The 27,363-nt window shown below is 52.6% G+C and overlaps 9 protein-coding genes across 9 annotated transcripts; 5 read left to right on the forward strand and 4 right to left on the reverse strand.

Annotated features, from left to right (window-relative positions):
* Positions 1 to 1,222: 1,222 nt before the first annotated feature.
* Positions 1,223 to 1,837, reverse strand: J4E92_003247 (uncharacterized protein; the record flags this gene model as incomplete). Its single annotated transcript, XM_051494645.1, has 1 exon — positions 1,223 to 1,837. One exon carries the CDS (start codon positions 1,835 to 1,837, stop codon positions 1,223 to 1,225), a length of 615 nt encoding a protein of 204 aa, XP_051354938.1.
* Positions 1,838 to 2,918: 1,081 nt separating this feature from the next.
* On the reverse strand, positions 2,919 to 3,519 carry J4E92_003248 (uncharacterized protein; the record flags this gene model as incomplete). Its single annotated transcript, XM_051494646.1, has 2 exons — positions 2,919 to 3,457; positions 3,513 to 3,519. The coding sequence occupies 2 exons, from the start codon at positions 3,517 to 3,519 to the stop codon at positions 2,919 to 2,921; spliced, it is 546 nt and encodes a 181-aa protein (XP_051354939.1).
* A 1,569-nt stretch (positions 3,520 to 5,088) lies between these two features.
* J4E92_003249 (uncharacterized protein) lies at positions 5,089 to 5,367 on the forward strand (the record flags this gene model as incomplete). The annotated part of the gene is made up of 1 exon (XM_051494647.1): positions 5,089 to 5,367. The coding sequence occupies one exon, from the start codon at positions 5,089 to 5,091 to the stop codon at positions 5,365 to 5,367; it is 279 nt and encodes a 92-aa protein (XP_051354940.1).
* Positions 5,368 to 7,137: 1,770 nt separating this feature from the next.
* J4E92_003250 (uncharacterized protein) lies at positions 7,138 to 8,184 on the forward strand (the record flags this gene model as incomplete). Its single annotated transcript, XM_051494648.1, has 2 exons — positions 7,138 to 7,890; positions 7,945 to 8,184. 2 exons carry the CDS (start codon positions 7,138 to 7,140, stop codon positions 8,182 to 8,184), a joined length of 993 nt encoding a protein of 330 aa, XP_051354941.1.
* Positions 8,185 to 9,927: 1,743 nt separating this feature from the next.
* J4E92_003251 (uncharacterized protein) lies at positions 9,928 to 11,304 on the reverse strand (the record flags this gene model as incomplete). The annotated part of the gene is made up of 2 exons (XM_051494649.1): positions 9,928 to 11,073; positions 11,152 to 11,304. 2 exons carry the CDS (start codon positions 11,302 to 11,304, stop codon positions 9,928 to 9,930), a joined length of 1,299 nt encoding a protein of 432 aa, XP_051354942.1.
* A 1,684-nt stretch (positions 11,305 to 12,988) lies between these two features.
* J4E92_003252 (uncharacterized protein) lies at positions 12,989 to 16,453 on the forward strand (the record flags this gene model as incomplete). Its single annotated transcript, XM_051494650.1, has 7 exons — positions 12,989 to 13,112; positions 13,164 to 13,179; positions 13,232 to 13,254; positions 13,302 to 13,419; positions 13,470 to 13,569; positions 13,617 to 15,946; positions 15,994 to 16,453. 7 exons carry the CDS (start codon positions 12,989 to 12,991, stop codon positions 16,451 to 16,453), a joined length of 3,171 nt encoding a protein of 1,056 aa, XP_051354943.1.
* An 868-nt stretch (positions 16,454 to 17,321) lies between these two features.
* Positions 17,322 to 18,131, forward strand: MOB11 (Maintenance of ploidy protein mob1; the record flags this gene model as incomplete). Its single annotated transcript, XM_051494651.1, has 3 exons — positions 17,322 to 17,559; positions 17,612 to 17,705; positions 17,753 to 18,131. The coding sequence occupies 3 exons, from the start codon at positions 17,322 to 17,324 to the stop codon at positions 18,129 to 18,131; spliced, it is 711 nt and encodes a 236-aa protein (XP_051354944.1).
* A 1,423-nt stretch (positions 18,132 to 19,554) lies between these two features.
* J4E92_003254 (uncharacterized protein) lies at positions 19,555 to 20,483 on the forward strand (the record flags this gene model as incomplete). Its single annotated transcript, XM_051494652.1, has 3 exons — positions 19,555 to 20,016; positions 20,069 to 20,250; positions 20,312 to 20,483. The coding sequence occupies 3 exons, from the start codon at positions 19,555 to 19,557 to the stop codon at positions 20,481 to 20,483; spliced, it is 816 nt and encodes a 271-aa protein (XP_051354945.1).
* Positions 20,484 to 22,893: 2,410 nt separating this feature from the next.
* J4E92_003255 (uncharacterized protein) lies at positions 22,894 to 24,223 on the reverse strand (the record flags this gene model as incomplete). The annotated part of the gene is made up of 3 exons (XM_051494653.1): positions 22,894 to 23,653; positions 23,704 to 24,101; positions 24,149 to 24,223. 3 exons carry the CDS (start codon positions 24,221 to 24,223, stop codon positions 22,894 to 22,896), a joined length of 1,233 nt encoding a protein of 410 aa, XP_051354946.1.
* Between the last annotated feature and the right edge of the window lie 3,140 nt (positions 24,224 to 27,363).

Below are 27,363 nucleotides of genomic sequence, written 5' to 3' on the forward strand. Positions count from 1 at the left end.
TCATCGGTATCTCTGGCTTACTCCCTTGCTTCACGCAGCCCAGCAGTATGTAACTGCACCAGCCGATACATCAATTGGGTTCGCGAAACTCTGTTTTCTGTCACTCGACATGACAGGAATACCAATGGCTAAGATAGCTCCCGTATTACATCTGCCATCGCTCAGGACCTTGGAGCTTCACGACATATCATACAGTGTCCCAACAATTGGCATCGATCATGGGTCTTGGGATATACTTCCAAGGTCGTCTAAGGTGCAAAACATCTCCATAGTCTCGCCGTCCGAACCGCCATTAGATCACATAACACAGTTGTTACAATCATGTGCGACTGTGTCAAGCTTCCGATGTGATCGACCCGATAAACCCGATGACAACGTAGTGGATTGGCATTCCACACTTCTCGAAGCTGCAAGATCACATAGCGAAACCCTCGAAAAGCTCGAACTTCGGACCGACGAAAATGGTGCACTTACCTGGACGGACGAATGGCCGCGAAACTATGTTTTATCTGAAATGGAAGAATTAGAAGAACTGGAACTGCACTACACTGCCGTTGTGGGCAAACAACGAGGAATCCATTACGATGAACTACCGGAGACGCCAGAACCTGCCCGATCGCTCCGTGATCTACTGCCGCCAAATTTAGTTGAGTTAAGACTAAAGTATGATAGATCCGCTATGAACGCCAATGTCGACTACACCGCGGAGCTACGGGAACTTGTTCAAGACGATATAAACTTCCCCCGCAAGCTCAAAAAGGTGAGCGTTCATTACGTTCATGACGGTGTGCAGTTCAAATTCCCCTTTTCGCTCCACAGCCTTCAGGAATACTTCAACGCACACGGTGTCGACTTTCACTATATTGTCAAGTGCGAGATAGACAATAAACGTAAGTGCTTCATGTACCCGTAAGCTCGGCACACTCTGATAGCTTTGTTGTAGATGAGCTGGACTACTTAGTGGCGACTCTGGCTGCCATGGGCCACGGGGGCGCTTATATGTGTAAATGGTTCATAACCGATGACAACTTTTGGATGACATCCGAAGCACTGCACGACAGGGTAATGGAAGAGATCAGAGCAGCTGAGAAACGCCAAGAGGCGCATTAGTCTGAGGCGACGATAATGACACGGCCACGATGGACTCAGAAAGCTTGGGTTTGATCAGCAAGCTGCGCCTACAAGCTGTATTCGATTGAACTGTCTCTAGGTCCTACACGCTTCATTTCCAGCTGTCTCCATCCCAAATCACCAAGTGACTTCCCCCGATCGTTGGAGGGGCGATCATACTCATGTCGGAAAACTGTAATCGATTCCAGAATTCTGCCACGCTGGCAGCCTTCATTGGCATCCAGCCAAAGTAACGTTGCGAACCAACTCGCGGGTTTCGCGAGACATGGTCTTCTGGACGGTAGTCGGCGTCCACAGCCTTGATGATGGAAGCGGTGGGGTCTGATAGAGCTTCGTCATCGGCAAAAAGGAATATTCGGTGTAGGTCGTAGTCCGTATTCATTGGTTGTTCGCCCTCGCCTCTATTGTACAGCTCGCGAAGCTGATTCACATCGAGGCCAGCCAGAGCAGGGTCTGAGCGCGCATCGAGGCGGAAGAGCACCCACAATTGTTGGAAGCCAGGATCGTCTTCTTCGGATCCAGTCGCGTCTAGAGCTCCTTCGCGCGCATCGGTTTGGATCTTCTGGAGAAGTTGCTGCCATTGCTGGTCAGATGAAGGTCCGTAGCCCGTACGGTAGATAGTAAAACCCCAGTTCCTGTGGCGGACAAACTCATCGTCTTCATAGATGCAGAGGTTGCCCACCCATTCTTTGACTGTGGTAGTCATTGGGGAAGGAAAGGAAGATGTTTTAAATTCGGAGAAATACGGATGGAGAGATTGTAATGAGATGCGAATGCAATCGTTTCGAGATATAACCGCTTGATTGAAGATTTATGTAACCACACGGGGTTTGACGTGTTTATAGCGTTCACATTACAAGAGTTGAGGCCTGAATACCTAGGCAGCCATCTGCGGGTGGGTCTGCGCACAGACAGTGCTGCCTTGCGACTCTCCTGCATAGGCAGGTATATATTTGAAGTGCGCGGGCGAGGTTTGAAGGTAATTTAGGTTTTTAGATATATTCATAGCAAAGGTACTCAGATATTCTATGAATCAATTCCTTGGCCAAGTATTGGTTGACAAGGTTGCGCCAATCCATGGGTACCAAACTTCGCGAACTTCCCAGCCACCATATGGACCCTATCAACGACGCTTCAATGCAACTCATACCCAATGAAAATTTGGACTCGTGCGCGTGGGCGATTTCATGTTGCGAATGCAAGGTCCTTGTCTCTTTTTTCTTTCGCACACTACGACCTTTGCCAGATCATAGCACCACCTGGGCACTTCAAGACGGATGAAGAAGATTCGCAAACAAATACGACAATAAATGCACCGCATTTTCTTCTCTCAAGATGCCTTCGCAACTACCTCGCTCAAGGACCCGGATTGATTTCGTCCCGAAAGTGCGCCGACCACGCGAAAAAAGGTCACATGCGTCGCTGCGAAAAAGCACCCTTACTGCTGTTTGCAAGAGCACAATGCTGGAAGTACCGCCCAGACAAGAGCCCAATCATGGTCTGCAGTACTTCCCTCTATGGCTAGCTGCTAAGGCAATCTGGCTCGGGATGGACTGGTGCCTCAATCAGGCCTTCGACGGTTTGGAAGCTATAGCGAGATTGCGAAGGAATGGGATTCAGAATCAAGAGATGGACTACCTAGCGAATACCAACTAGCAGAGGGAAATATTCCAACAGTAAGGAAAGAGATTTAGAGATTATACAGTATTTCCGCTAAGCCTACCCAGCGACCGATATACGCCCGACTCCTCTGATCACATCAATATTACCATGGCCATCAGCAGACTTTACTTTCCACCACCGATCACGCCCACTGCCCTCCGCTGAGCCGTGCCCCTACAGACAGGCGTCTCATCTCGTATCGCCTGCGGCGGGATGCGATACATGACCAGATACTCACCATAATGCAACCACTCCGCTGCTACCTCTTTGCTACCGGCGGCATCCTTCAGCAGGTCCGCAGCGCGAAACACTGGACCTCTAGCAAAGTGCGCGGGATCTACGGTAACAACCCAGGTGTCCTCGCCATAGCGCTCTCCGAAGTGCTTGGCGACGGCTTCTGCATGGGCTAGGTTGTCGTACACGCTGATGAAGGGGGAAGAGATGTTGGTTTGTTGGTTCAGGTGGGCGAGACCGAAACGGGATAGTGCGGATGTGTAGTTGACGATGGTGGTTTGGTTCTTGGAACTGAAGCCGGTGGAGAAGGCGTAGCGGGTCTGTGAGCTAGTGCGATGAACGCGGTAGACCAGTGTAGGTATGGCGGTTGGGGCGGGGGGTGGTGTCGGTGATGCATGGATCGGATGGGGTTGTGTAAGAGTGTAAAGTGCTATTTATCTATCAGTATGTTTATTCGGGGTGTCTGCGAGGGTTCGGAGGTTTACCTGTCATGATGAAGTTGCAATTGATGTGTCTTCAAAACAACGGGTTGTAGGGAATATGAGATTTTGCTGACTGGATATACTGTCCACGTCAAACCCACTTGTAGTGTCTTTGAGGTTTACTGAAAGTAATTGACAGACGACTCTGAATTGGGGGACTGTATGATGGAAGCTGCTACGTTCAAATAGAAGTCTTTTATGCCTCCATATGTTAGTTGAACGTACAGTCCCAAGAGACCGGTCAATGAGGCCGTTCAAACGGTACGAATGCATTTGAATCAGGAGTTCGTTGGTCATGTTGACTTTCCTTCCGCCGACGGGCATGTACATCGTTTCGTCTGTTCGAGTGTTGACTACCCGAGAGTCAACAAAGAGACAACGAGATCCCACGCTCGGTGCCGTCGGCAGGCCCAACCGGGTAGTGGGGACACGGTCACAATACATTTAGTCCTGAGGTACCGTACCGTTGCTACCTTTTTCGTTTGGTGACGGGGGTAAGGCCAGGTGCATGTGGAACGAATCGTCGGTGTCATTGCTTCGAATGCCCTTTCTCCATCGCTATCCGTTTGGTATGCAGATCGCGGTATCTTGCATGACCGCATAATGCGGATTGTGCATCAGGCGTATCGACGCGAAGGGCCTCTTAGCGAGGCACGTTTGGACTTCTAGCATACTCCGATGCGGAGAACACCGCCATGGATGATGGTTTGAGACCCTCGTGACAGCAAGGGACAGGCTATTGACGGAAGGTGCATCAGAAAACACATAACTGCAGACATAACGGGTTTGGTGTTTGACAAGAATACTGGATTCGACATGGAGACGTCATCTTTCCAAAAATCTGCCAGGAAAAGACTGGACGAAAGATAGAATTTTTGAGACATGGCTTTCTGTGCCGCTAGAAGCGTCAAGGCATCGGACCGATGTGTCGTTTCCTTGGAATCCAATATTGGGGTCGTACAGGCAAACGGGCATGCGCATACGTTGGAACGTCAGGCATCGCATCCCATTTGCCGTATGCGCCGTATTGTGAGAGAGGGACGTGCAGTCCCTCCCGAGTACCGAATGCGCATCGGGGATGGAAATTCACAGTACCGCCCACAGGGGCGCGGGAGGAAGGCGACCTGCGTGAAGTAGTGACGACACCTGTCGATAGGTTCTCACCGCTCCTTCTCCAGACGGCGCCGGTGGAATCGAGCTGACCATAACGCGATTGACATTCATGATGGAAGATGGGTGCGAAGACAGGAGTGAAGGTCCCACACGTGGTTCGGCATCCGCCCCGCGCGACTCTAGGCCATTTCGGGACAAGCGTCGCATTCCGAGGTCTCCAGAAGTCCGAAAAGTTGGTGGTGACAATCGCAGGCGCGCAGGCGGGCATCAACGTTACATCGCCACACAAACGGTATGTGAAGCTGCTCAAGACATAAACACTTCAATCTGACGTATCGGTAGTTAATTTGACTCCGTGTCGCCGCGGAGCCCACGCCAAACGCCACACCAAACCCATTCAAAGCCACTCGCAAACGCACCGAGACCTCGCATCGAAGCCACCAACCCTCTACATCACATATCCAACATGTCTTATTTCCGGATAACACTCATGCGCTCCGGCATCGGTATGCCCGAGAAGACGCAAGGAGTCCTCAAGGCGCTCGGTCTCCGCAAACGCATGACGACTGTCTACCACCCCGTCACACAATCTGTCGCCGGTCAGATCATGAGGATAAAGGAGTTGGTCGATGTTAAGGAGGTCAAGAACCCAATGACGAAGGACCAAATGCGCGCTGCGAGGAGACCCGATCCGGGGTACTATATCGAGCAGAGGGCGGGCGAGGCTATGGGGGCGTACGAATAAACGTGAAGAGATGGGAATGAGACGTGGTCTTCACATGTAAATTAAGGTGCGAAGAGGTATGCATATATGGCGTTTAGGGGCATGGTACTGCACGGTCAATCGAGGAAGAGCCTGATGTGCCATGAGCATCGTATACTCGGGAATGGAATAAATTATCCAGGGACCTCATCCTTCTCACAGATTGACACCCAGTTCCCATGTGTCATCGCTTCGAAATGATCCTTAGATGTCGGGTGGAAGTCGGAGTAGTCGGTCCTCGCGTGACCCATCGCATGAACCTGCCTACTAACTCGAGACCGTCAACAGCATGATGCAGTTCCATTCGCTACCAGAAATACGTATGTTTACCTCGCATCTACTGTACAAAATGCTATATCTCAAGCAAGGTATTCTCTTGATGGCCTCATTCATTCGCTTAGACAATCCTGTAGCCTGGCTGACACATCACAGCTGGAAACCCCGCATCAGGCTGCGTTGCGAATAGTCGCTTCTTTCGGTTTCACTGACCACCAGATAACTTAGCGGTGAACCGAACAATGAAGTTGATCACGATACGGGGGAACTATGAAGAACCCAAAATATTCTTTCCACCGCGAAGGGAGAAATCCCACAAAGCCGGAGAGGCGAGGCGATCATCTCTCTCAAACCCCGATACAACAAGATAATGGTCTCTTGCCTACTACGGCCCAGCAAGCCAGTGATCTTTTTCATGCTCTTCTAGGACCAATCAACCGTTCCTCCCATACTGCATATCAAAAGGTAGCTTCAACGAGAAGGCGGTTCGTGGTCGAGCATTGCTAACCTGCGCAGATCGACGCGACAAAAAAGAAGACCTTCGAGGAAACCACGCAGTCTATTCAGGAAACCCATCGAGAACAGCATTATGGAGGCCAGTCAGCGGATCATTTTACCATCACTGCCGAGGGCATCAAGCTTGCAGGAAGCATTGCGCATGCCGGTGTCGCTGGAGAAACTACATGGCCTGATTCGGATTTTGATGCTGCAGGGAGCAGCTCTACGAAGATTCCTAGGGCTGATTCAGATTTCGCTACTGCAGTGAGCAGCTCCATGAAGGTTCCTAGTGCAAGAGAGGTCGTGTATAAAGAGCTACAAGGAGCCAACGATTTTCGGCTTATCGAAGTATCTCCGGAGAATGGACGAGGTCCAGAGTGCAAGATGGTCTACAGTTCGCTTCGCCATCCACCCGATTATATTGCAATTTCGTATGCATGGGGGGATGGCTTTGATAAGAAACACATAACATTGGAAGGCATTGAACATGTTTCAGTCAACGCGAATCTTCACGATGCCCTAATGGCTGTCCGCGAACCAGACCACACTATTCTGGTTTGGATAGACGGGCTCTCAATTGACCAAGAGAACAAGACGGAACGCGCCAAGCAGGTCCAATTGATGGACAAAATTTACCGACAGGCAACATGTGTTGCCATTTGGCTTGGACCTGAAGCAGATGATAGTGGGCGGGCAATACGACTATTGACTGATTCGGCGGCCCAAGCGAAACGTAAATGGACCGGCCTATTGGAGCATCAAGACGTCAAAGCTTTGCACTCTTTATTCAGGAGGAACTATTGGAGTCGGCTTTGGATTGTACAAGAAGTATTCCATGCAAAGAAGAAGATAGTCTACTGCGGCGCTTCCAAACTCCCCTGGTACCTATGTAAGAAAGCATCAGATGCTCTTTGGCAGCACGAAAGCGACCCTTACCTCTGGACTGGACCAAGTAGCTTTCCAGACGTTCAACGTCTCATGGTGTTAGGCCCAAACTCTCTGCTAGAAGTTTTACGAGCTTGCCGAAGGAAGCTAAGCGAGAACCCAAGGGATAAGATATTCGGTGTGCTAGGCATACTCCCAAGCGATATACGCGAACGCCTGCATGTGAGTTACGACAAATCCGTCAAGTCGCTATATCTGGAAGTCGCCCAACTCATTGTCGGTTCCACCCATCGCCTTGATGTGATGCGCGAAGCGATTCACTTTCCTGTTCAGGTCAGCTTTGCCGACTTGCCTACATGGTGTCCAAATTGGGCCCAGGTCCCAGAAAACTCGGCTTTGTCCTCGGATACCTTCTCGGCGGCAAGTGATCGCGACGCTGAATACGAGTTCAAAGACGAGTTACGGAAGCTTGAGATCTCTGCCGTCGAATTGGATATTATCGATACGACTGGTGTGGCGGTAGGCACTCTGTGCTCGTTACAAGACTATCTCATGGCGTTTCTGAATTGGCGGATGCTGATGCTCTCTCATTTCGACATCACAGAAGAAGAAGAGGCTGATCATCCGCGCGTAAATGACTTCTGCAAAACGCTTTCATTAGGTCAGCCACTTGAAGAGTTGGAGAATTGCTGGACAAGAGCCTGCTATTATATCTTCTCTTCATGGATTCAGGAGCGATTCCCGCGTCTTCAGCTGGACCCCAAGTTCAAGCAACAAGGGGAGTCGAACAACTTGCAAACCCATGAGCTACGATCATTCATACAAAAATATTTTGGGGACAGAATGGTGCGTGCAACCTTCCACATCACTTTCTCTGCTGACGTATTGTAACATCTACAGATGGGCAGAACCTTTTGCATCACGAAAGACGGGTTGATGGGTATGGGAACGGGTTTCATGGGGCGCGAAGACATCGTGATTGTACCGTTTGGTTGTTCGACACCCATCATACTGCGTGCGGAAGGCGAAAGCAATGAGTATCGCTACGTTGGCGACGTCTATATCCATGGTTATATGCATGGCGAAGCGCTCGCAAGCGACAAGCCACTGAAGCCAGTCAAGAAGTACACGCTACACTGAAACGTCCATAGCTCATCAGATTTTCCTTTGAAGACTCGATCCAAAACTCTATGCAACCACCACAGGCCCAATACCAAAGAGATCCAACTCCCTGTTCTGCACCCAAACACCCCTCGCAATATTGCGACCAACCCACGGCTCCAGGCTCCACCCCAACGCACCCACCATCCACAAAAAGCCCACCACACGCCAGAACACACCATCCTTGAACCCCATCGCCTTCCCCAAGTCAATGACATGATCCTCCACCATGATAATCGCCGCCTGCAACAAAAAGCACTTCAACGCGCCATCATCATCAAACTCGCAATTCACCAACATACTCGCCACCCCATGCACCAATCCGGAAATACCAAACGCAACGAAAAGCTGAACATACTTGGACGCAAAAGAACCCTTGCGCAAACCCAGCACATCCCTCGCTAACCAAACACTAAGCGGAGAGCAAATCCGACGGCATTGCTGATGCCACACCACAGACCAAGCGCTGCGCACACTGTACAAATCGCGGAACCTACCAAACATGGAGGGGCAGTCTCGTGGATTAGCGAGACCGGTGGCTACGGATACAATGCCGTAAGCGATGTTGTAGAACTCCATGGTGGTGAATGTGAGCATGATATGAAGCCAAGTGTAGTAGAAGCGAGTGAGGAAGGGAGAGTCAACCGGGAAGGGCTGGTGTGGTTTCTGCGTGCGGATATCGATCCAGGAGCCGTGGGGGGATGCGGCGGAGTGGCAGACTATAATGTCTTTTATGACGAAGAAGATGAGGCCGCGTACGAGCTTTCGGGCGATGAATTTACTTGGTTGGGTTAGTTGAGTCGGGGATGATAGGTTGGGGGTAGACTTACAGACGAGGGTAGTCGCCCGGTACTTCCATGCACACATTCTTGACCTGACTACTCCATCCCGTGTAACGGCTCCACGTCGAGAGACGAAGAGCCCACCATGCTCTGCTCCAGAAACTTCTCCCTGCACCACCGGGTCTGTCTCTGTAATCCAGCTGTTTCACGTCGCCATTCTTCTTGTCATTTTCATCCTTCTCATATTGTATCTTGTACCACCCGTCTTTGTCGGGGCTCCCCAGTAAGATCCAGTCAACATAGGTGAACACACGAGCGCCCACTCCACAGTTGATTGCTAGGTTGTAGCCCCAACCTGCATCGCCCCATTCTCTGTAAAGAGATTGAACAGCGAGTAGAAGGAGAAGGGGGAGAGTGATAGAGATACGAAGGAGGCGGTGATCGGGTCCGGTGGCAAGGGTGAGGATGTTGAGTAGGTAGAGAAGGGGGACTTGTAATGTTATGATGATATCGGGGAGTTGAAAAAGCGACGTTGCCATGATGCCGGCTCCGCAGTCCAGGAGATGGCAAGACTGGAGTTACTGGGCATCGGTACATTGCGGCATACAACGGAATTTATATAAAGTAGACCATGATGCTTTGACCGGCCGTAAGATCTTAGTCCCCGTGGGTCAATTAGGGATCCCTACATGATGGGTTGGCCCAATGAGATGGGCTCGAGTACGTTAGCGCCAAGGTCCGTGATTTCAGGATAATGTCCCTGACTAGTGCAGTCAGATCGCGAATAGACGGTCGTGAACCGTGATTTTAACCGCAATGTGGTCTTGAGAATTGGTATCATTACAATGCTATAGTCGTGGTTGTAGTGAATGCTGCAGGTCGGTAGCCAGGTCGACACGCTGTGGCATTCCAAATTCAACATGTCCCCTCAGCACCTCTACTAAATTTCCACATCTTGAAAACTGGCTCCATCGCCATCGTCTTCAGCTGATGCTTGGCCTGGCTTTGGTCTCTGTGGTAAGCTTGCTTCCAGGGACTTCTCGTCGTTTGGCTCAGGCTCAGATTCGTCCTCCTCGCTATCCTCTTGCTGTGATTCCTTCCCATTTTGCGGCTTGAGATCCTCGGTTCGAGCCTTCTGTTCTTCTGTCTGCGTCTTCGGTTCCACTGAGTTTCGCTCACTCTTCTCGCTAACGTCGTCTTTGGGTGGCGGAGGGGGTGGTGCTGCACCGTCGGTATCGCGGTCACGCCTCGGTTGCTCGGGTGTAGGTGGTGTCACCTCGGTGCGCGGGCTCATGATGGGACTTCTGGGTTGCTGCTGCTGTTGTTGCTGAGGCTGCTGTTGTGATTGCTGGGCGGGTTGCTGGGAGCCTCCTGGACCGACGCTTCGTAACCTAGGGTCCGCGTTCAGGTAGTAACCCCTCACACCGACGATCCTGCCCTCCCTCTCGCAGCCTATGACCCAATCTGGAACGACTACAGGTATGTTGTTCTCGACCGCCTTCTCCCATGCAGGTCCTCTGCCTTCGGTACATACGAAGTGCGTGGTGTCGATGCGCACATTGTCCGCAATCTTGGCGCCGATTCTTTCCACGGACCGCTGCAGAGACTCTCGGAGAGCCGCAGGCATGTGGCCAGGCGTGATGGTGATACCAGACAAGTCCGTCATCTTGTGTGTTTGTACCAAGAGCTTCTCGCTGCTGAAAGTGCCCGCGCTCGTTTTGAGGACCAAATGGAACTGATATTCCGTGTCGACAGCCAGACCACTCAGCTTGGTGCTGTGCACGTCACTGGGCTTGGGTATTGTGCCTGCCTTGTTGCCATTGCGGTATAGTGTGAGGCTGCGCAATTCGGCGGTCGCGATATCGATAGGGTCCCACTCGAGGACAACTGAGGTTTGCGTGGCATTGCGGCATTTGAGGACGGGGGCTGAGGGGGTGCGCTGGCCAAAGGTGCGGAAGATCTCCGACTGGAGCTCATGGAAGGCTTTCTGGGCGTCGGCTTCGGCTTTGTAGTTTCTTCCAACATCGATATCCACCATGGAGCCCGACGAGATGTCGGGGGGTAGCAATATAGAAGGGAACTCAATCTACCTTTACGTCAGCCAGATGAAGAGCAAGGATGCGCTTGCGCTGCGTTGAGCGCTGGGCGGCATTGAGGGGCTCACGAGACGCTTGTCTTCTGTCAGTAGCACTGCTACTCCAGCATCGACCTTTCCGACTGTGAGGGAGACGAGCATCTTGGGCGTGACAGTGTGAGGGTGTCGGACGTGGGAGACGTGTAATGTTTGGTAGAGCTGAGCGGCCGCGTACCTGACCATCAATGGCGCGGCCCGAAGAGTCCCCGTGGCAGGCGCTAGCGGCCAGCTCTGGTCCACGCCCCTCTATGTTTTTCTATCAACACCATAGCATACCTAAGTAGAGCAAGCGCCATGGGAAGGCTACGCAGCGCTCATGATGAACAAGTGACATGATACATAGACTATGTAGCCACCTGCATGGGTGTAAATCGTGTCTTGGTGGATACGCAAAATAAGCACCCGCGATTGACCTCGAGCACTAAACTCTTCGTTTCGACTTGTGTAGTCTAGCAAACGGCGGTTCCCCTGTCACTGATACCTACGTCTATTCTTGCGATGCACAGTTGCGTTTGGACGGAATTCTTTACACTTGCCAGATTTCCAGCTCTGCGCTTGGAGGCATGTGAAAGAGGTCATTCATGCATCAGCAATTCACGACTAGTGATGATGACTTGGGCGGCTACTATGCAAATTCTGGTCAACATGTACGTGCAATAACATGATCGCTCGGCGGCGTTGCAGGATCCAGAGGTGAAAGTGAACTATGTTGTTGTGACTAGGAGTAGGACTGAGCCGCATGATATGAGCGCTGCTCGAATGGGAACATCTAATCGATTCCGGTCAAAGTTCATGTAGGGCGGCCAGACCTGCCACACCGACTTCCCAGCCACCCTTGCGAGAGTTGTAAGACGCTGTATCGTATTCTTGAATTCCTCGGCTCGTGTGCATTCGTTTCATAATATTAAACTCAATCTTTTCTCGCAGAAAACATGCAGCTGATGACGTCATTCATTACCATTGACCTCCCGTACATGAGTAGCCATACGACTCGATATGTTTAGTGCTACCCCTCGGATGTCGGTGATGCATCACGTGAATTGGCGTCTGGCGCGCAGGCTCGGAAACGCGACTATATGCATCCCACCTCTTGTACATAACTGTGCTGCATGCCGCGGAAGCAGGGACGACACCACGCTCCAAAGTCGATACGTGTGGCATGCGAATCCCCATGCCGGGATCCGCTGTCAGCACTCCACACCCCAGAAGGGCCTTCCGAAGCTGGCCAGGTCCGATCGGCGATGGCACGGTGGGGAGGGCCGGAGGCTAACGTCTTTATCGTGGTTGCTTGTTCAAGGCTGGCGTCGCCCCCAGTAAGCGCGTTCAACACTTTGGCGCAGAGATTTTGAAAGCGGCTCAACAGATGGGCGACACGTGTAGCCGACGCTGCTGCAGCGGCGGGCATGGGCATTTCCAAGCTTCTGGCCAGCCTTTTTGCGGCTCGCTGGACATGGGATTGAAACCTGGCGGACGAGGGCGTTAGGCTAGAGTGGGCTTAGGTCAGCCGTTCGCGATAAGTCCCGCGCTGCACGGTTGCCGTCCTATGATGCATCGCGAGTTCCTGCGTCGAAAGTCGGTGGTAGCCACCACCAAGACACGCGCCTTGACAAAATCCCGTCTGCCTTCTGTCTCTTCCTCTATGCACACCACCTCCAAACATTGGACTCTCTCGCTATCAGCGTCTCTCATATACATTACCCCACCTACTTCTTCTCCACTATCTTGATCGTCTAGTTACCCCATTGTTTGCTCCATACTACCTGCAGGAAATAATTCCTTCGACGCCGCTGCACGCGCCAACGCCCAAACCTCACTTGCTGTCTGCCGTCAACACTCCTCCTACACCCCTCCGGCACACATTGTCACCATGGTTCTCATTGAGAATCAAGAGTACCTCTGCGAAGAGGAGAAGCGTCTGAAGCAGGACCGAGAACGCACCGCCTACTGGAAGCGATGGGGCCCCTACGTTGCCGAGAGGCAGTGGGCAACTGGTCAGTCTCTATTCCCATGAATCTGTTACAATCAATCTAACAAGTGTCCAGTCCGCGAAGATTACTCGTGAGTACCCTTGTTGTCAACGCCATGGTTTGCTACTAACAAACTTCTGCAGCGCTGATGGAGATGCCTGGAGCCGTGAGTACTCGCCTTCGGTGCCATCCAATTTCTCTAATGCCTCATAGATTTCACGCACGACATGGCGCGGTCGCGCGCCTTTCGCTGGGGCGAGGACGGCATTGCTGGTGTGTCTGATACACACGGCTTCCAGAACATTGCCTTCGCTTTCTGGAACGAGAAGGAGTATGTGTGCGCCAGTGCCACTCTTGCGATACACGCTGACTTTCCTGCAGCGACTTTCTCAAAGAGCGCCTTTTCGGTTTGTCCAACCCACAGGGTAACCACGGCGAGTCGCTCAAGGAGTGCCATTTCCACCTGGACAACACGCCAACTGTATGTTGGCTTCGCTCGCTACAGAGATACCGCTGATTCAGTTGCAGCACTCGTACATGAAATTCCTGTACAAACTTCCTCAGCGGAAATTCCCATACGAAGAACTCATCGAGACGAACGCGAAGCGAACGCGGTTGGACAAGGAGTACAACCTCGTTGACACAGGCATCTTCGACGATGACCGGTATTGGGACATTTTCATCGAGACAGCGAAAGAAGCGGACGATCCAGAGGAGATGTGCTTCCGAGTGACAGCTTACAACCGTGGCCCAGAACCGGCGCCGCTGCACATTGTACCTCACTGTTGGTTCAGGAATACTTGGGCATGGGGCCACGAGGACCCGAGTCTGAAGCCCTCAATCACCAAGATTGGCCCAACAACAGCGCAGTCGAAACACCACAAGCTGGGTGACCGCTACTTCCAGCTCTCCCCGTCCCCTGGCACCGGCCCAAGCGGCGAAGACGTACAGCCCGAGCTTCTCTTCACCGACAACGACACCAACTACAAGGGACTGTGGAACGTGGAGAACAAGGTTCCATATGTCAAGGACGCTATCCATCGCCGCATCGTGGACGAGCAGAAGGACGCTGTCAACCCTGAGAACACTGGTACCAAGTGCGGTGCTTGGTACGCGTTCGACGAAGGCGACGGTGTCCCACCTGGCGAGTGCGCTGTAGTCCGCTTCAGGCTCTCAAAGAGAAACGACGGGTTCCTTGATGAGGAGATGTTTGACGACATTATAGAACAGCGTCGCGCCGAAGCCGACGAATTCTACTACAGAATCAGCCCTCTCCCAATCGCTGACGATTTGCGCAACATCCAGCGTCAGGCATTTTCCGGCATGATGTGGTGCAAGCAATACTACCACTTCATCTGGGACCAGTGGGCTAACGGCGACCCTGGCATGCCTCCTCCACCACCCGGTCGCAAGGCTATACGCAACAAGGAGTGGAAGCACATGTACCTGGACGATATTTTGTCCATGCCCGACTCTTGGGAATACCCCTTCTTCGCCGCATGGGACAGTGCTTTCCACTGTATCACACTTGCCATGATCGACCCCGACTTCGCCAAGAAGCAGCTCGACCTTTTCACACGTGAGTGGTACATGCACCCGAACGGGCAGCTACCGGCATACGAATGGAACTTTGGCGACGTGAACCCTCCGGTACATGCCTGGTCGCTATTCCGGGTCTTCAAGATTGAGCGCAAGATGTACGGACGTGAGGACTTTGATTGCCTCGAGCGCGTATTCCAGAAGCTGTTGCTGAACTTTACGTGGTGGGTCAACCGAAAAGACGCTGACGGAAAGAACATCTTCGAAGGTGGTTTCCTCGGTCTCGACAACATTGGTCTCTTCAACCGTTCAGACCCATTGCCGACCGGCGGTACCCTGGAGCAGGCCGACAGTACTGGCTGGATGGGCTTCTACTGCCTGAACATGCTGAACATCTGCCTTGAGCTCGCCAAGCGACGACGCATCTACGAAGACATGGCCTCCAAGTTCTTCGAGCACTTTTTGATGATCAGTGACGCTATGCAATTCCGCAGCGACGGCGAGTCGAAGCCGCTGTGGAACGAGGAGGACGGGTTCTACTATGATGCCATCTCTTGGGGTGGTCCATGGTGCCATCAGATGCCCGTCCGTTCTCTGGTCGGTCTCATTCCTCTGTACTCGACTATGACGCTAGAGCCGGAGGTTATCAACCGCCTACCCAGCTTCAAGAAGCGAGTGGAATGGTTCATTGCTCACCGTCCCGAAACTTCGAAGCGCAACATCCATACGCTCTCCAAACGTGGTAAGGGCGACCGCTTGCTTCTGTCACTTGTCAACGAAGACAGACTGAAGCGGATAATGAAGAGAATGTTGGACGAGGACGAGTTCTTCGCCGACCACGGTATCCGATCGCTTTCAAAATACCACAAGGACCATCCCTATAGCATGGACGTCAATGGCCAGAAGTACGAGGTAGCTTACCTCCCCGGTGACTCAGACAGCGGCCTTTTTGGTGGCAACAGCAACTGGCGAGGTCCCATCTGGTTAGCCGTCAACTTCCTACTCATCGAATCTTGCCAGAGGTTCCATCTCTACTATGGCAACGATCTGAAGGTTGAGTGCCCTACGGGGTCGGGTGACTACATGCATCTCGGCCACGTTGCAGAGGAGATTCAACATCGTCTTCAGCATTTGTTTGCTCGCGGAGATGACGGTAGAAGGGCCATCAACGACGGCAACGAAATGCTCGACTTTGACCCGAACTGGAAAGATTACATGTGGTACCACGAGTTCTTCGACGGTGATACCGGACGTGGCTTGGGAGCGACGCATCAGTGCGGCTGGACCGGTCTGATTGCGAAGATGATTCACGACACTGGGTAAGTTCAACGACATTATATATAGTACCTTCACTAACAACGTGTAGCATGACCTGCCGTCTGCCACAAACGCCGCGCACACCTACAGGCGCTGCCGACCATTACTTCGACGATGTGTTCACCACGACAGGCAAACCAGCGAAGCGCCAGGCACTCCGTCGGTCTTCTACTAGCCGTAGCATAGGCTTCCGAAGTGACTGGGGAGAGACTTCAACCAACGGCGAAGAGGAGGACGCTACAAGCCCGATCAAACGCAAGAACTCTGTCGGTGTACTGGACCAAGCCGCCCTTGACCAGAAGTCGGCAATGGAGGATCGTCTCCACCATTACGTAGCTGGTCAACTTCAGCGCATCAAGACCGGTATGCAGGACTACGAACCGGATGAATTTGAGACCATGACGGACGGTGGCTCCGACTCGAGACCGCAGACGCAGAATGGTCGTCGCAACGGACGTGGTCGTGACAAAGGCGACTATTTCGAGCAAGACCCGTACTTCAGCAAGTGAGGTCTGACAGGATGTGTGGGTATGGAGCGGTAATCATCAGCGGTGGAAGTTGTCAGCGTATATCCTAGACCTAGAATAGACCTAGAGTAGACCTCCCAGAAACATTACGATATCTTCTTTTCTTCTCCGAATTACCTCCGTTGGTATATCTCGGTGATGCGCCATGAAAGTCATTGCGACAACATCGAGCTCGCGCATAGAAGACAAAGATTTCTCAATGCGATGCTAGCGGAGATTCGTCTCGCATGTCTTCCAACATCTCTCGAGGCGGTCAATCGGAAAAAGCAGACATGATAGTTGAGGGTGGGCCAATTGGGTGGGCGCGACATCTGGACCAAGTTGTTAGCGGGCGATCGAGGCCGGTGGTTGCGGCGGTCGCGATTGTTGATTGTGGGGTCCTGTCCAAACACCCCTCCCTCAAGCCAACCCATCCAACGTCATTGACTCTCTGCCCTTCTCTGTTACCCTCTTCTTGTCGCTCGCTCACGTCATTTACCTTCTCCTTCTACTTCTTGTTGCTACCAGGTTCGTCGTAGCCCCGTTACCTGCTATTGTTTGCTCTGGCTAACCATCGCAATGCGCGACAGCAGATAGCACACACGCACGCAATACGCACCGGTCCATACGTTAGCACGAATCGAGAGTAGATATGTCGGGATTCATAAGTACAATGTTCGTCTCCCTGTCCGCTCTTCCACTGCAGGATGTTCGACCCACGAGACGAAATCGCGTCCTTGGGCGCTAGCCTGTCGCACCTGAGCCTGGCGCTGAAGACGCGCAAATACACGGATAAATAGCGAAAAGACCACAATGTGCAGGCCATGCGATACTATCGGGATATGCCAGGCCGAAAGAGACAGCAGAATCAATGGCAGGAGGCTGGAGAGAAGTCTCGCTTGAGATGGGAGACTTTATGCCACGAACACAGGCTGACTTCTGCGCCAGCAACCCGCGAACTCGCGCACCGTTCAAGCCGTCGAAGAATCGAGGCACCAGCAGCTGGCAGCTAAAGCAGTATGCCGAGGCCACACTCGGTAGCGGCAGTCTAAGGAAGGCTGTCAAGCTACCCGAAGGCGAGGACAAGGACGAGTGGCTTGCCGTCAATGGTAGGAGGATATCTCTATCGATCTGAGGAGTCGGGCTGATACGCGACCGCAGTCGTCGACTTCTACAACCAGATCAACCTGCTCTATGGCTCCATCACAGAGTTCTGCTCGCCACAAAGCTGTCCTGAGATGAAGGCGACCGACGAGTGAGTAAAAACCAAGTACTCATATGTACAATGCTGACTATCGACAGGTTTGAGTACCTCTGGCAAGATTCCGAGAACTACAAGAAGCCTACCAAGATGCCCGCACCCGAATACATCGAACACCTCATGGCATGGATACAGTCCAATGTTGACAACGAGTCCATGTTTCCCTCGCGCATCGGCGTTCCCTTCCCGAAAACGTTTCCAGCGCTCATCAGGAACATGTTCAAGCGTCTATACCGCGTCTACGCACATATCTACTGCCACCACTACCCCGTCATCATCGAGTTGGGCCTGGAGCCTCATCTAAACACCAGCTTCAAGCACTATGTGTTGTTCATAGACGAGCATGGGCTGGCAAGTGGGAGCAAGGACTTCTGGGGACCTTTGGGTGATTTGGTGGAGAGCATGTTGAGAAGTGATTGAGCGCATCCCGGCGCTCGACTAGAGTATGAGAGACGGAGAACAGCCACGAGACTCTACGCGTGACGAGCATATTTTGACGGCGTTGAGGAGTATATGCACAATTTGCATAAATACGGAGGTATTACGAGCATGTACGCTTGTTAACGATGTATTAGTAGCGGTGAATTAACATAATGATTTCAAAATCCACCGCGCACATCTCAACGGCAATCGCCGGAAATCCAGCCCAAGGATGTACAGTAAGAGCTGCCCAGGCGGCAGCTCGTATCCAAGTTCCAGAGCGTTTGCTGTCTCAGCAGAGTGGACTTTGGAGACTTGAGCGAACGCCGGGTGGGGCAGAGTTCGTGTATCGGTGGCTTGGCAGATAGTAGACATGGAAGACGTTCATGCCTTGCCCTCTCAACCAAACATCCGGTCTACTTATGCCACGCACTTCGGTCCTTTCCTAATCGCGAAACTGTGAACACCGTCTAGCGATGTTGGCGATGGCGACTGCTATATGACAAACGCGCTATTACGCATGACCAGCGACTATGCTGACGACGTCGATTCAGCCGGAGCAATGCTAGCAACTTGTTTACACAAAGTTCAAAGCATCCTAGCAAAACTGCTACTGCGTGCTTCAGTATGGCCTCTAGTCTGGTAGCGATATTGAAGTTGCGGCCAATCGGGTGCATCTGCTTCCCTATTCAGCTACGGTGCTCGACCTCTTTGAGGCCACGTGAACCGAGCGCCCGGAGTATTATCAGCCTTCAAGGTTGCGTCACACGGCAGTGCGGTGTGAACGGTTGCAGCTCAAGAAGCGGAGAAGTTCGTTTTGAACGGTCGCGAGAATAGCCGAGATGAGCCCTGAAGGGGGCAGGGCGGAGCGTGAGACATTGGGCAAACCTTCTCGTCTAACACGAGAGCGAGCATAAAGCACAACAACGGGCAACCCAGCTGTACAAGTTCCTCGTTCTTGTCGCGTCCGTCCCGGCATTCATTTACGCGACCTTGCGAGCAGATGTCGCGATTGCCGAATTGCGGGGAGCGATACAACGTTGCGTGCAGAGTGTGGGGAAAATGCACCACGAGGCAATGACAGGGGCAATCTATAAGGCCAGACAATGCAAGTCAAGGCATCGGGTAGGTTGACAGCGTGTGGGAACTGTGACAGCGGCTCTCTGACCTCTCAGATGCCACTACCCCGGGTACCGTTTCAGTACCCAAGCTCCGCCCACCCCTGCACGGTGCACAGCATGATGGTTCTCGGCCTCGAGTATCGAAAACAGTTTAATCTCTCCTTGCAGCCGGACTAAAGAAGGGACCCCTCTTTTTCAGTATCCTTCAAATACATTTTCCTGGCACTGCGCGCGGATCACTCTGGCTAACAAACCATGCCATTCGGTTTCTACTTCGACTTCAGATCAACCATTCCGCAATGATGCCGCAACATATCCGCAATATCGCCCTCGTCGTCGAGCTCTTCGCGGTCTTTGCACGATGCGCGCATCTCAACTACACTGGAGAGGCCGTCACATCTCGTTTCTGGGACTGCTGTAAGCCATCATGTGGTTGGAACGGCAAAGCAGATTTTTCGAGTCCGGTAGAATCGTGTACGGCCGACGACAAGCCCACGGACGATGCTGCCGGCACTGGTTGTAACGGCGGTTCCGCGTTTCAGTGCTCCAGCCAGCAGCCATGGGCCATCAACGACACTGTTTCATATGGCTATGCCGGTGCCTTTATCCTACCCGAACTTACTCACGGAGGTATAGAGGGCGCCTGGTGCTGCGCATGCTACCAGCTGGACTTTACGAGTGAGCCTCTGATCGGCAAGAGCATGATTGTTCAAGCCTCGAATACCGCCTACGATGTAACCGACCGAAACCGGTTTTCACTTGCAGTAAGCCTTCAATAAACGTTCATCATCATAATAGCAAAGCTGAACTATCTAGATTCCTGGCGGTAACACAACATCGACAAATGCATGCGCCCAGCAGTATGGCGTGGACCAAAGCGTCTTCGGTGAGCTCATGATGGGTGTCAGCTCCACCGAAGACTGCCAAAAGCTACCCGAGAACCTGAGAGCCGGTTGCGAATGGCGCTTTGATTGGTTCAAGGATGCATCGTACCCTAGGTAAACATGCCCTCATCTCGATCCGCAGGCTACACAAATTATATAGACTAACGTCACACAGTGCGAACTTCAAACGCGTAGTCTGTCCCGCGGAAATTACAGCCAAGACAAACTGCATCCGTAATGACGACAAAGTGCTGGCTGGCGAGGCTTCCGCCGCCCAGAGCCTCATGTCTGGCTCCCCTACTATGGCTTTCTTCGCCGCTGGCATACTAGCTTTAATATCGATATAGCATCGGTGACGCCGATGCCGTGCGTCACCCTTCGCTTTTGGCAGCCCTCTTTCACGATCGTCACGTTCTTTTCTCATTTCTCTTGTGTCCGCTCATCTTTGGATGCTGGTTGGCAAGCCTTGTCAGATGGTGGTTGTTTGTCATGCATGGATACCCTATCAATAAAATATTCGCATCAAAATGGATTGCATGTTGCGCCACGAGCGGCGCGACAATCTCTTCATAACGTCTTCAGTGCCGGAATTGCCGGTGATGCTACTACGACTGTACCGTCTTTCTTCTCCTTACCTCTTCTTGGGTCCAGAAGGAGTCAACATGTATGCTAGCAAGACGAAGGCTCTGCATAGAGAGGGTCATGGGCGTTCATTGTAATGCTGTATGGCAACACATTTACGCCTTCAATGACAAGCCACTCTACACTCGCTCAAGAACCCCACATTGTGGCGTGAACTCATCAGGAAGAAATCATGAGACATGGCTGGTGGTGTAATGAAGCAGCCATAATGGTTGGTGGAAACCGAAAAGTCCAAGGCATTAAACGTCCTTTCAAAAGTCAAGAGACCACTCACAGCACCCGATCTAGCCATTATTCAAAAGCCATCCTATCACGAGCGCACGCCATACCGCCACACCCAAATCCCCTTCGTCCCCAAACCCTCATCATAAACTCCACAGTGCACCTCCCAGATACGCCCTTACCTCAAAAAAACAACAAATACAGATGAGTAAGAACACCGCCCTCTACCCAGCCTTCCCAACCTCACCTACCGATCAACACACACCCTCACCCTGCATATCCATTTAGGCAAATGACATCCGAACAAGATCTTTCCCGCCCATTTTTGAAAAATCACATCACACGTACCTACCCCCGCCAGCCGGCGATGCGCGAGCGACCGCTTCGCTCCGCACCGAAGAGGGGAGATTATCCATATTGAGCCGGGCGGGCGCTAACGAAAATCTGATATATTACATGGATATGGCTGGACTGGACTAATAGGGTGTACTAATGCTGGGCGGGTGGGCAAATGTCACGAGTTACGGAGGATGCTGGATGGAGGGATGGGGGAAAAGGAAATAGGGCGATGAAGGGGTGGGGCTTTGGCACTCATAGGGCAAGGGGATGGCTGGTCTGGATGGTAGGTGTAGACGAGGAGGTTTGTGTGTGGTGCGAGGGTGAAGTATAGGGTGCGCGTGAGGGAGGTGCGAGGAGGACGTTGACTGGAGGATACAAACACCTACCTTTCGTGCCTTCCTACCCCTCGCTTACGCGCAGCAAGATCCTTTCCGTCGCGTGCATCATCGCACAACACAACGCGTGAAATGAGAGTACGCGCTTGCTGAGAGATTTCGCCCAGGCACTCAACTCTTGTTTTTCTTCTTTCTCCGCCCAAGGCCTCGGCGATGCCCCAGTTGTGGATTCCGTGCCTCGATGGGGGTGGAGGTGCGTAATAGCTTTGCCAGTCGGACGACGGTTGCTGCTTCAAGTAAGGTTTCCGCGCGATCTGGGTAATGAGGAATGGGGAACGAGAAACCGAATGCGCTTCCCCCCCGTTGCGAAGGCGAGGGGGATGGTGGGACTAAAACTCTGGATTGGACCCGCGAATCCTGTGTAACGGAGATTGAGGAGCGGGAATTGGGGTTGGGGTCGTTGGAGTCTGGATTGCCTTGGCTGTAGGGTATCTGGGTATGGGAGAGTCGACGACCTTGTCGTATAGGCATGGGATCAAGAATTTCACGGCGCATCGCATTCCACGAATACGTTCGTCACGTAAACAAGAAGCGCGAGAACCGATTGCAAACCCATCGCAGCCACACTCAAGTCATCCATCCATTCCAATCCACCCCGCCACCCGCCATCACCTTCCACCCCTCGCCCACGTCGCAACACACGACACGACACGACACGAGACACGCTGACGCACAGACAGCATGATCAGCAACTCGACCACCCCTGCGGCAAAGGAACGGCTCGGATTGCGTCTTGACAAGGCAAGTACCACACCATGACGGGTTGGACGGTTATACCCAGATCCATCGCTCGCCATGCGCACCCCTGCGGACAAACGGGCCTGAGCGCCGCCGTGGTGTGGTTGGATGCTGGGGGCTGGCTAACGTAACTTTACTGAAATTGGAGACAACGGAAACCCGCCACTCGGATAGGGCGTACGGAACTTGAGTGTGCGTAAAGGTAGGTACGTACCAGATGTGTGACTGCCGACATGAAGGGGTCTGGGGTTGGGTCGAGGATGGTGAGGGCTTTTCGGGTCGTTATTTGGGCGGGTTGGGTTTGTGGCGTCTTGCAGTTTTGCAAGATTGTTGATGAGAAACTGTAGCTAGTTTTGAACGTGAGCAGGGCGAGACATTACAGATATCAAAATTCATCGTATATTGTTCATTCGCTATGGTATCATAATGCTCTCGGGTATGGGTATATCTCATCATCAACCTCATCATCTTCAATCCCCCGCAACCTCGCCGGCGTCAACGGCGCAATGGGGCACAATGTCTGCGTGGAGAACCTCGCTGTGGGGCTCAGCGTTGGGCTGTCCATGCTTTTCCACTCCGTATACGCATCTTTGCTCTCCACGAGCGTTGGCGCAGAACCCAAACTACCCACACTCCTAACCGTCTCTAATATGTCACCCTTCTCGCAGGAGTCGGCCGTGCTATACCGATCCAAGCTATTCCTTCGCGATCGAGGAAAGTAACTTCGTTTCTGGTAACGCTGTTCGCCTGTGGTGCAGATTCGAGGTGGGAAATCTGGCCGGCAGTCCACCTTACTGCTGAGGTCGCCTTTGGAGCGCGAGGCCAGGCTGCTGGAAAAATCATCCTGGATGCAGGGGAGGATCTTCTGTACCACGCGGTTCTTTCTTGTGTAGCGGCTGAAGTCTGAAGCGTCCGACTTTCTCGGTTGTTGTTGTTGTTGCTGTTGCTGTTGCCAATCACCACGAAACTCGCGATCAATGGGCGTCGCTTTGGTGCGGAAGTTGAAGATCCATCGTGTGACGAGGCCGCGTAGGATCGGTATGTTGGCTACGATGATTGCTACGTTGTTCTCAATGTGGTTGATGCAGTAGTCGATCGGGTAGGTCCAATCGGGGTTGAACAGAGTGTAGAGGCGGTCGCGATACGATAAGTAGATCTTTGCCGCGCCGATGGCAGTAACACTGTGGAGAGGTCAGCTATTATCCTCGCATACTAGGCCAGTGTGACTTACGCGAGACTGCAAGTGAAGACTACCAATACCACCAAGCGGGACCTCAATCGAGCACTCATCATCCTTCGCACGATGATGAAAGGTATCGGGAGGATCAGAACATCGGTGAGTAGGTTGGCGCATGTGACCCAGATCAACATCTCGCCCATTTTGTGTCTGCCCATGCAATGCAGGTTGCCGAAAGTCCTCGGCTTCCAAGTGTTTCCAGTTAAAGGCGGACAGATGAAGATGTATAGGAACCATGGTATCAATGCGCTCCCAACAGTGAAGACCAAGATGGCGTAGAGTACTCGCTTGAGCCATTCAATAACGGAACCGGCCCGGAGGAGGAGAAGTATGATCGACGCCTTGACGAGCGGCAATATGGGGATGTTCAAGAGGTTGAACGCCATGACAACCTGCTGCTGTTAGTTACCTTGTCGTAGCATGGTGAGGCTAAACATACGGCATAGTACTCGTCATAGTTTGGTTCTATCTCGTTCGGCGGCACCTCCCAGATATGCACGCCAACATGCCACATCTTGACATCTGTTCAGGGTCAGTGAGAGCCAGTGTCGGCGCTTACATCAGTACGTACGTCGATGAGAAGGTCCTATGAGGGCTATGGAAAGCAGTAACGGAAGTATGATAAGCCAGTCATCTGTACAAGCACGTCAGTACGGTTTGCGCAAGGGATGTTGAACGCCATACCCCAGCTTAACCGTAAGTTCAGCTTCCGCCGTGTGTATATCCTCAGAATAACGAATATCGAAGCCAGAAGGGGAGTGCCGTAGATCACCCCCAGGCAGGTGAGTTGAAGAGGATAGGTAGGCATCTCGACGACCTACTCTCAGAAACCTGAAGAAATCGCGAAAACCACATCTCGCCCTGCTGGTGGGTGGGCTTCCTCATATAAACCCGGAACAAGGTCAAGGGCTGCGAAACCCTTGTCCCCTTACGCGCGCCCAAGGCAGGCACAGCCGGGTGTCTCCCAAGAGGTCCCCCGCAATTTGCTACTTACTGCATATTAACACTTACAGAAACAAGTTAAGCAGAGGCCCTTCTATTTGCCAAACGGTCTAGTCTCCCGTCGGTCACCCTCACGTGGATGTGCTTGCTGGCTGCACTTTACACATGCCACTCAAAAGGCTTGTCATCGCTATAGAAGCCGGTCGTACTCCATGGTGCGACGGTCTGGATATCGCACTTGCCGCCTCTCAATCAATTCTCTTACACGAACAGCGCACTACATGAGAGATGGCTGGCTTTCCAACATCTCGGAGACTGCGCAGCCGAACACGTCCAACGGGGCCTGTTGCGCGGTCCGGGTCGTGGCTGTCAGAGACATGAGAAGCGGGTGTTGTGTGCAGGCGCCAATTGTTCTTTCGCAAGTGGGCATCCGCCAGCGCTAGTACGGAGGACTTGGTGTAACGTATTCATCCTGGAACCTGGACCGATCACAGCGTGTCTAGTAACCGATCCCTGTCGCAGCGAATCTGGGGCCGCCGCTTAAAGGGCAAGACCCAATGGAGAGCGTTAGATATAGTGAATGCGAAGCAGCGGACAGCACGACTGTGGGGATGTCTGCAAGCGAAAGAATCGAATACGGCGACGGCGCAATTCTGACAATATCATCTCGGAGGTAAAGGCTGCGTGGTGGAGCAGTCTGCGTGAATGCGTGGAGATTGTAGGAGCTCAAGCGTGTTCAACAGGTATCACGTTCCGGGGATGTTTCGAGAACAATGGCTTTGGGTAACGCGCCCTCGATGCGACGGCGGAGGTCACTCGGCCCAAGACCGTTTCAGAGGGTCACACTGACGTTCCGCCCTGTGCTCACTTGGGATCGTCATACTGTATCCTTCATTTAATAGCATTGCGACAGCGGAAGTCGGACGAACAAGATCAGACGGGAAACTGCCGGCGATCTGTGCGCTCGTATATTGGGCTACCTACAAGAAGCCTGCTCGGATGAGGTCATCGGCGGGCGGAATAGCTTGATGGGCGCACTGTATCGCATCCAGAAGTGCAACGGCCTGAGGTTTGCATCTGGTAGTAGGTCAGACCGAGGACGTTCGCCTCCGCGTAAAGAGAAGGTGCCAATGACGCGTGAAACCACATCACCGTCATGTGTGAACAGTCAATCTCGCAGATACGCAAACAAGCAAAAATATAAAAAGATAAGAGTGTGGAGCGGAGCTCGAAGATTGCGTAGCAACGTAGAAGGTTGGAGCTTCAAAATTCTTTTAAGGTTAGCCCAACGTTGGCCGCCGAAACGCACGATGTCGCATACACGCATTCCGAGATGTGGGATTTCCTTTTGACGCAGTTCATCGGTTTTCTCTTTTCCCCGGAGATGCATAAAATCGATCTGTTCAGCACGAATTAGAGACTCCACTATACGCTGCGCAGCGAGAAAGGGCAAGCGTAACTTGTAAGAATTTTGCACTGCTAGAAAGACGTACAAGTGAGCTTGTGGTGACTCAACCGTCCAGAACCATTGCCTTGATAAGCAGATATATTACAATCGTGGCTATGTGTCGGAGCAGCGCGAAGGTCTAGGGTCCGCGTGGCAGCTTCAAATGGCCCGAATACCAGTACCAGGAAATGTTGAGCGCGACCCAGACTGGACGGTAGCATGCAAGCATATAGCCTTCGGCGTTACCAAGAGCTCGTCGTGGGTCAACTCTATACCAGAGGCATGGTCCAGTTTCGCATCTCCCGTCGTCAAGCAGGCTTCCTCCCCGATGCGAATGACGCGATCATGTACAGCACTCCAGTGCCCATACCAACACCAGCTCCTCCCAGCATGGCACTCCCAACAGTTATCGGCACCCGGCCGCTCCGTGCAGCGATCAGAGCCCCAGCAGCACCGGTCCCAGCCGCGCCAAGTGTGACGCAATCTGTTTTCACTTCGCCATGATTCTCCAGTATCCGCCATGACCTATCTTTCCACTCTATTTCCTCTCGGCCTCTCATGCGGCCCCATGTCATGATCGCGCCAGCTGCTGTTCCTAGAACGAGGCCGCGACCGGCAGTCTTGAGCGTACGAGATAGGATTGTAGCGTAATCGATCGGGGAATTACGGTATCGTGCTGCGATGATAGAGGCTGGAAACTGGAGGATTGAAAAGAAGGAAAATGACATGGCTGAAGCGCGCATGACATGCAGGTATAGGATACTGCGCGCATACGGCTGGTCTTCGGCGTAAGGAGGATGTGGGAACAAGGACGTCATCTCGAACGTTTGGCGCGCGATTCGTAGGTGGTTCGAATTCGAGGGCGGAATGTGGTTACGTGAATCGGACTGAGGATGATTTCGGTCGAGGTTTGGTTCGATCGTGTATTGGCGTTGTTTCTGGGTGTATCGAAGTGTAGGCGAGCTTTGACGAGCTACAGGTAAGTATCGAACCTCTTGGGGGGAAATCAGTTCATCATATGTTCGCAGCGAGAGGGGTTGCCTGAGAGCATGCGCGCATGCTTCTCGTCCGTATGCCCCGATGAGGCCCTACAGTCGGAGAGAACATGATGCCGGTTGCGAGTGTCGGCCGCAAGTAATGCGACAGCCTTGTGTATCTCTACGATATGGCTGCCTTAGGTTCAGGCCACAACGGTGTGCTGCCAATGATATTCGAACAAGCCTCTGCGCTCGCGTTCCGTGGCTTGCGGCCTGCCGAGGCGTCCT

Source organism: Alternaria infectoria, assembly GCF_024043175.1.
Source record: "Alternaria infectoria strain BMP 0036 chromosome Unknown scaffold_4, whole genome shotgun sequence".
Classification (NCBI taxonomy): domain Eukaryota; kingdom Fungi; phylum Ascomycota; class Dothideomycetes; order Pleosporales; family Pleosporaceae; genus Alternaria; species Alternaria infectoria.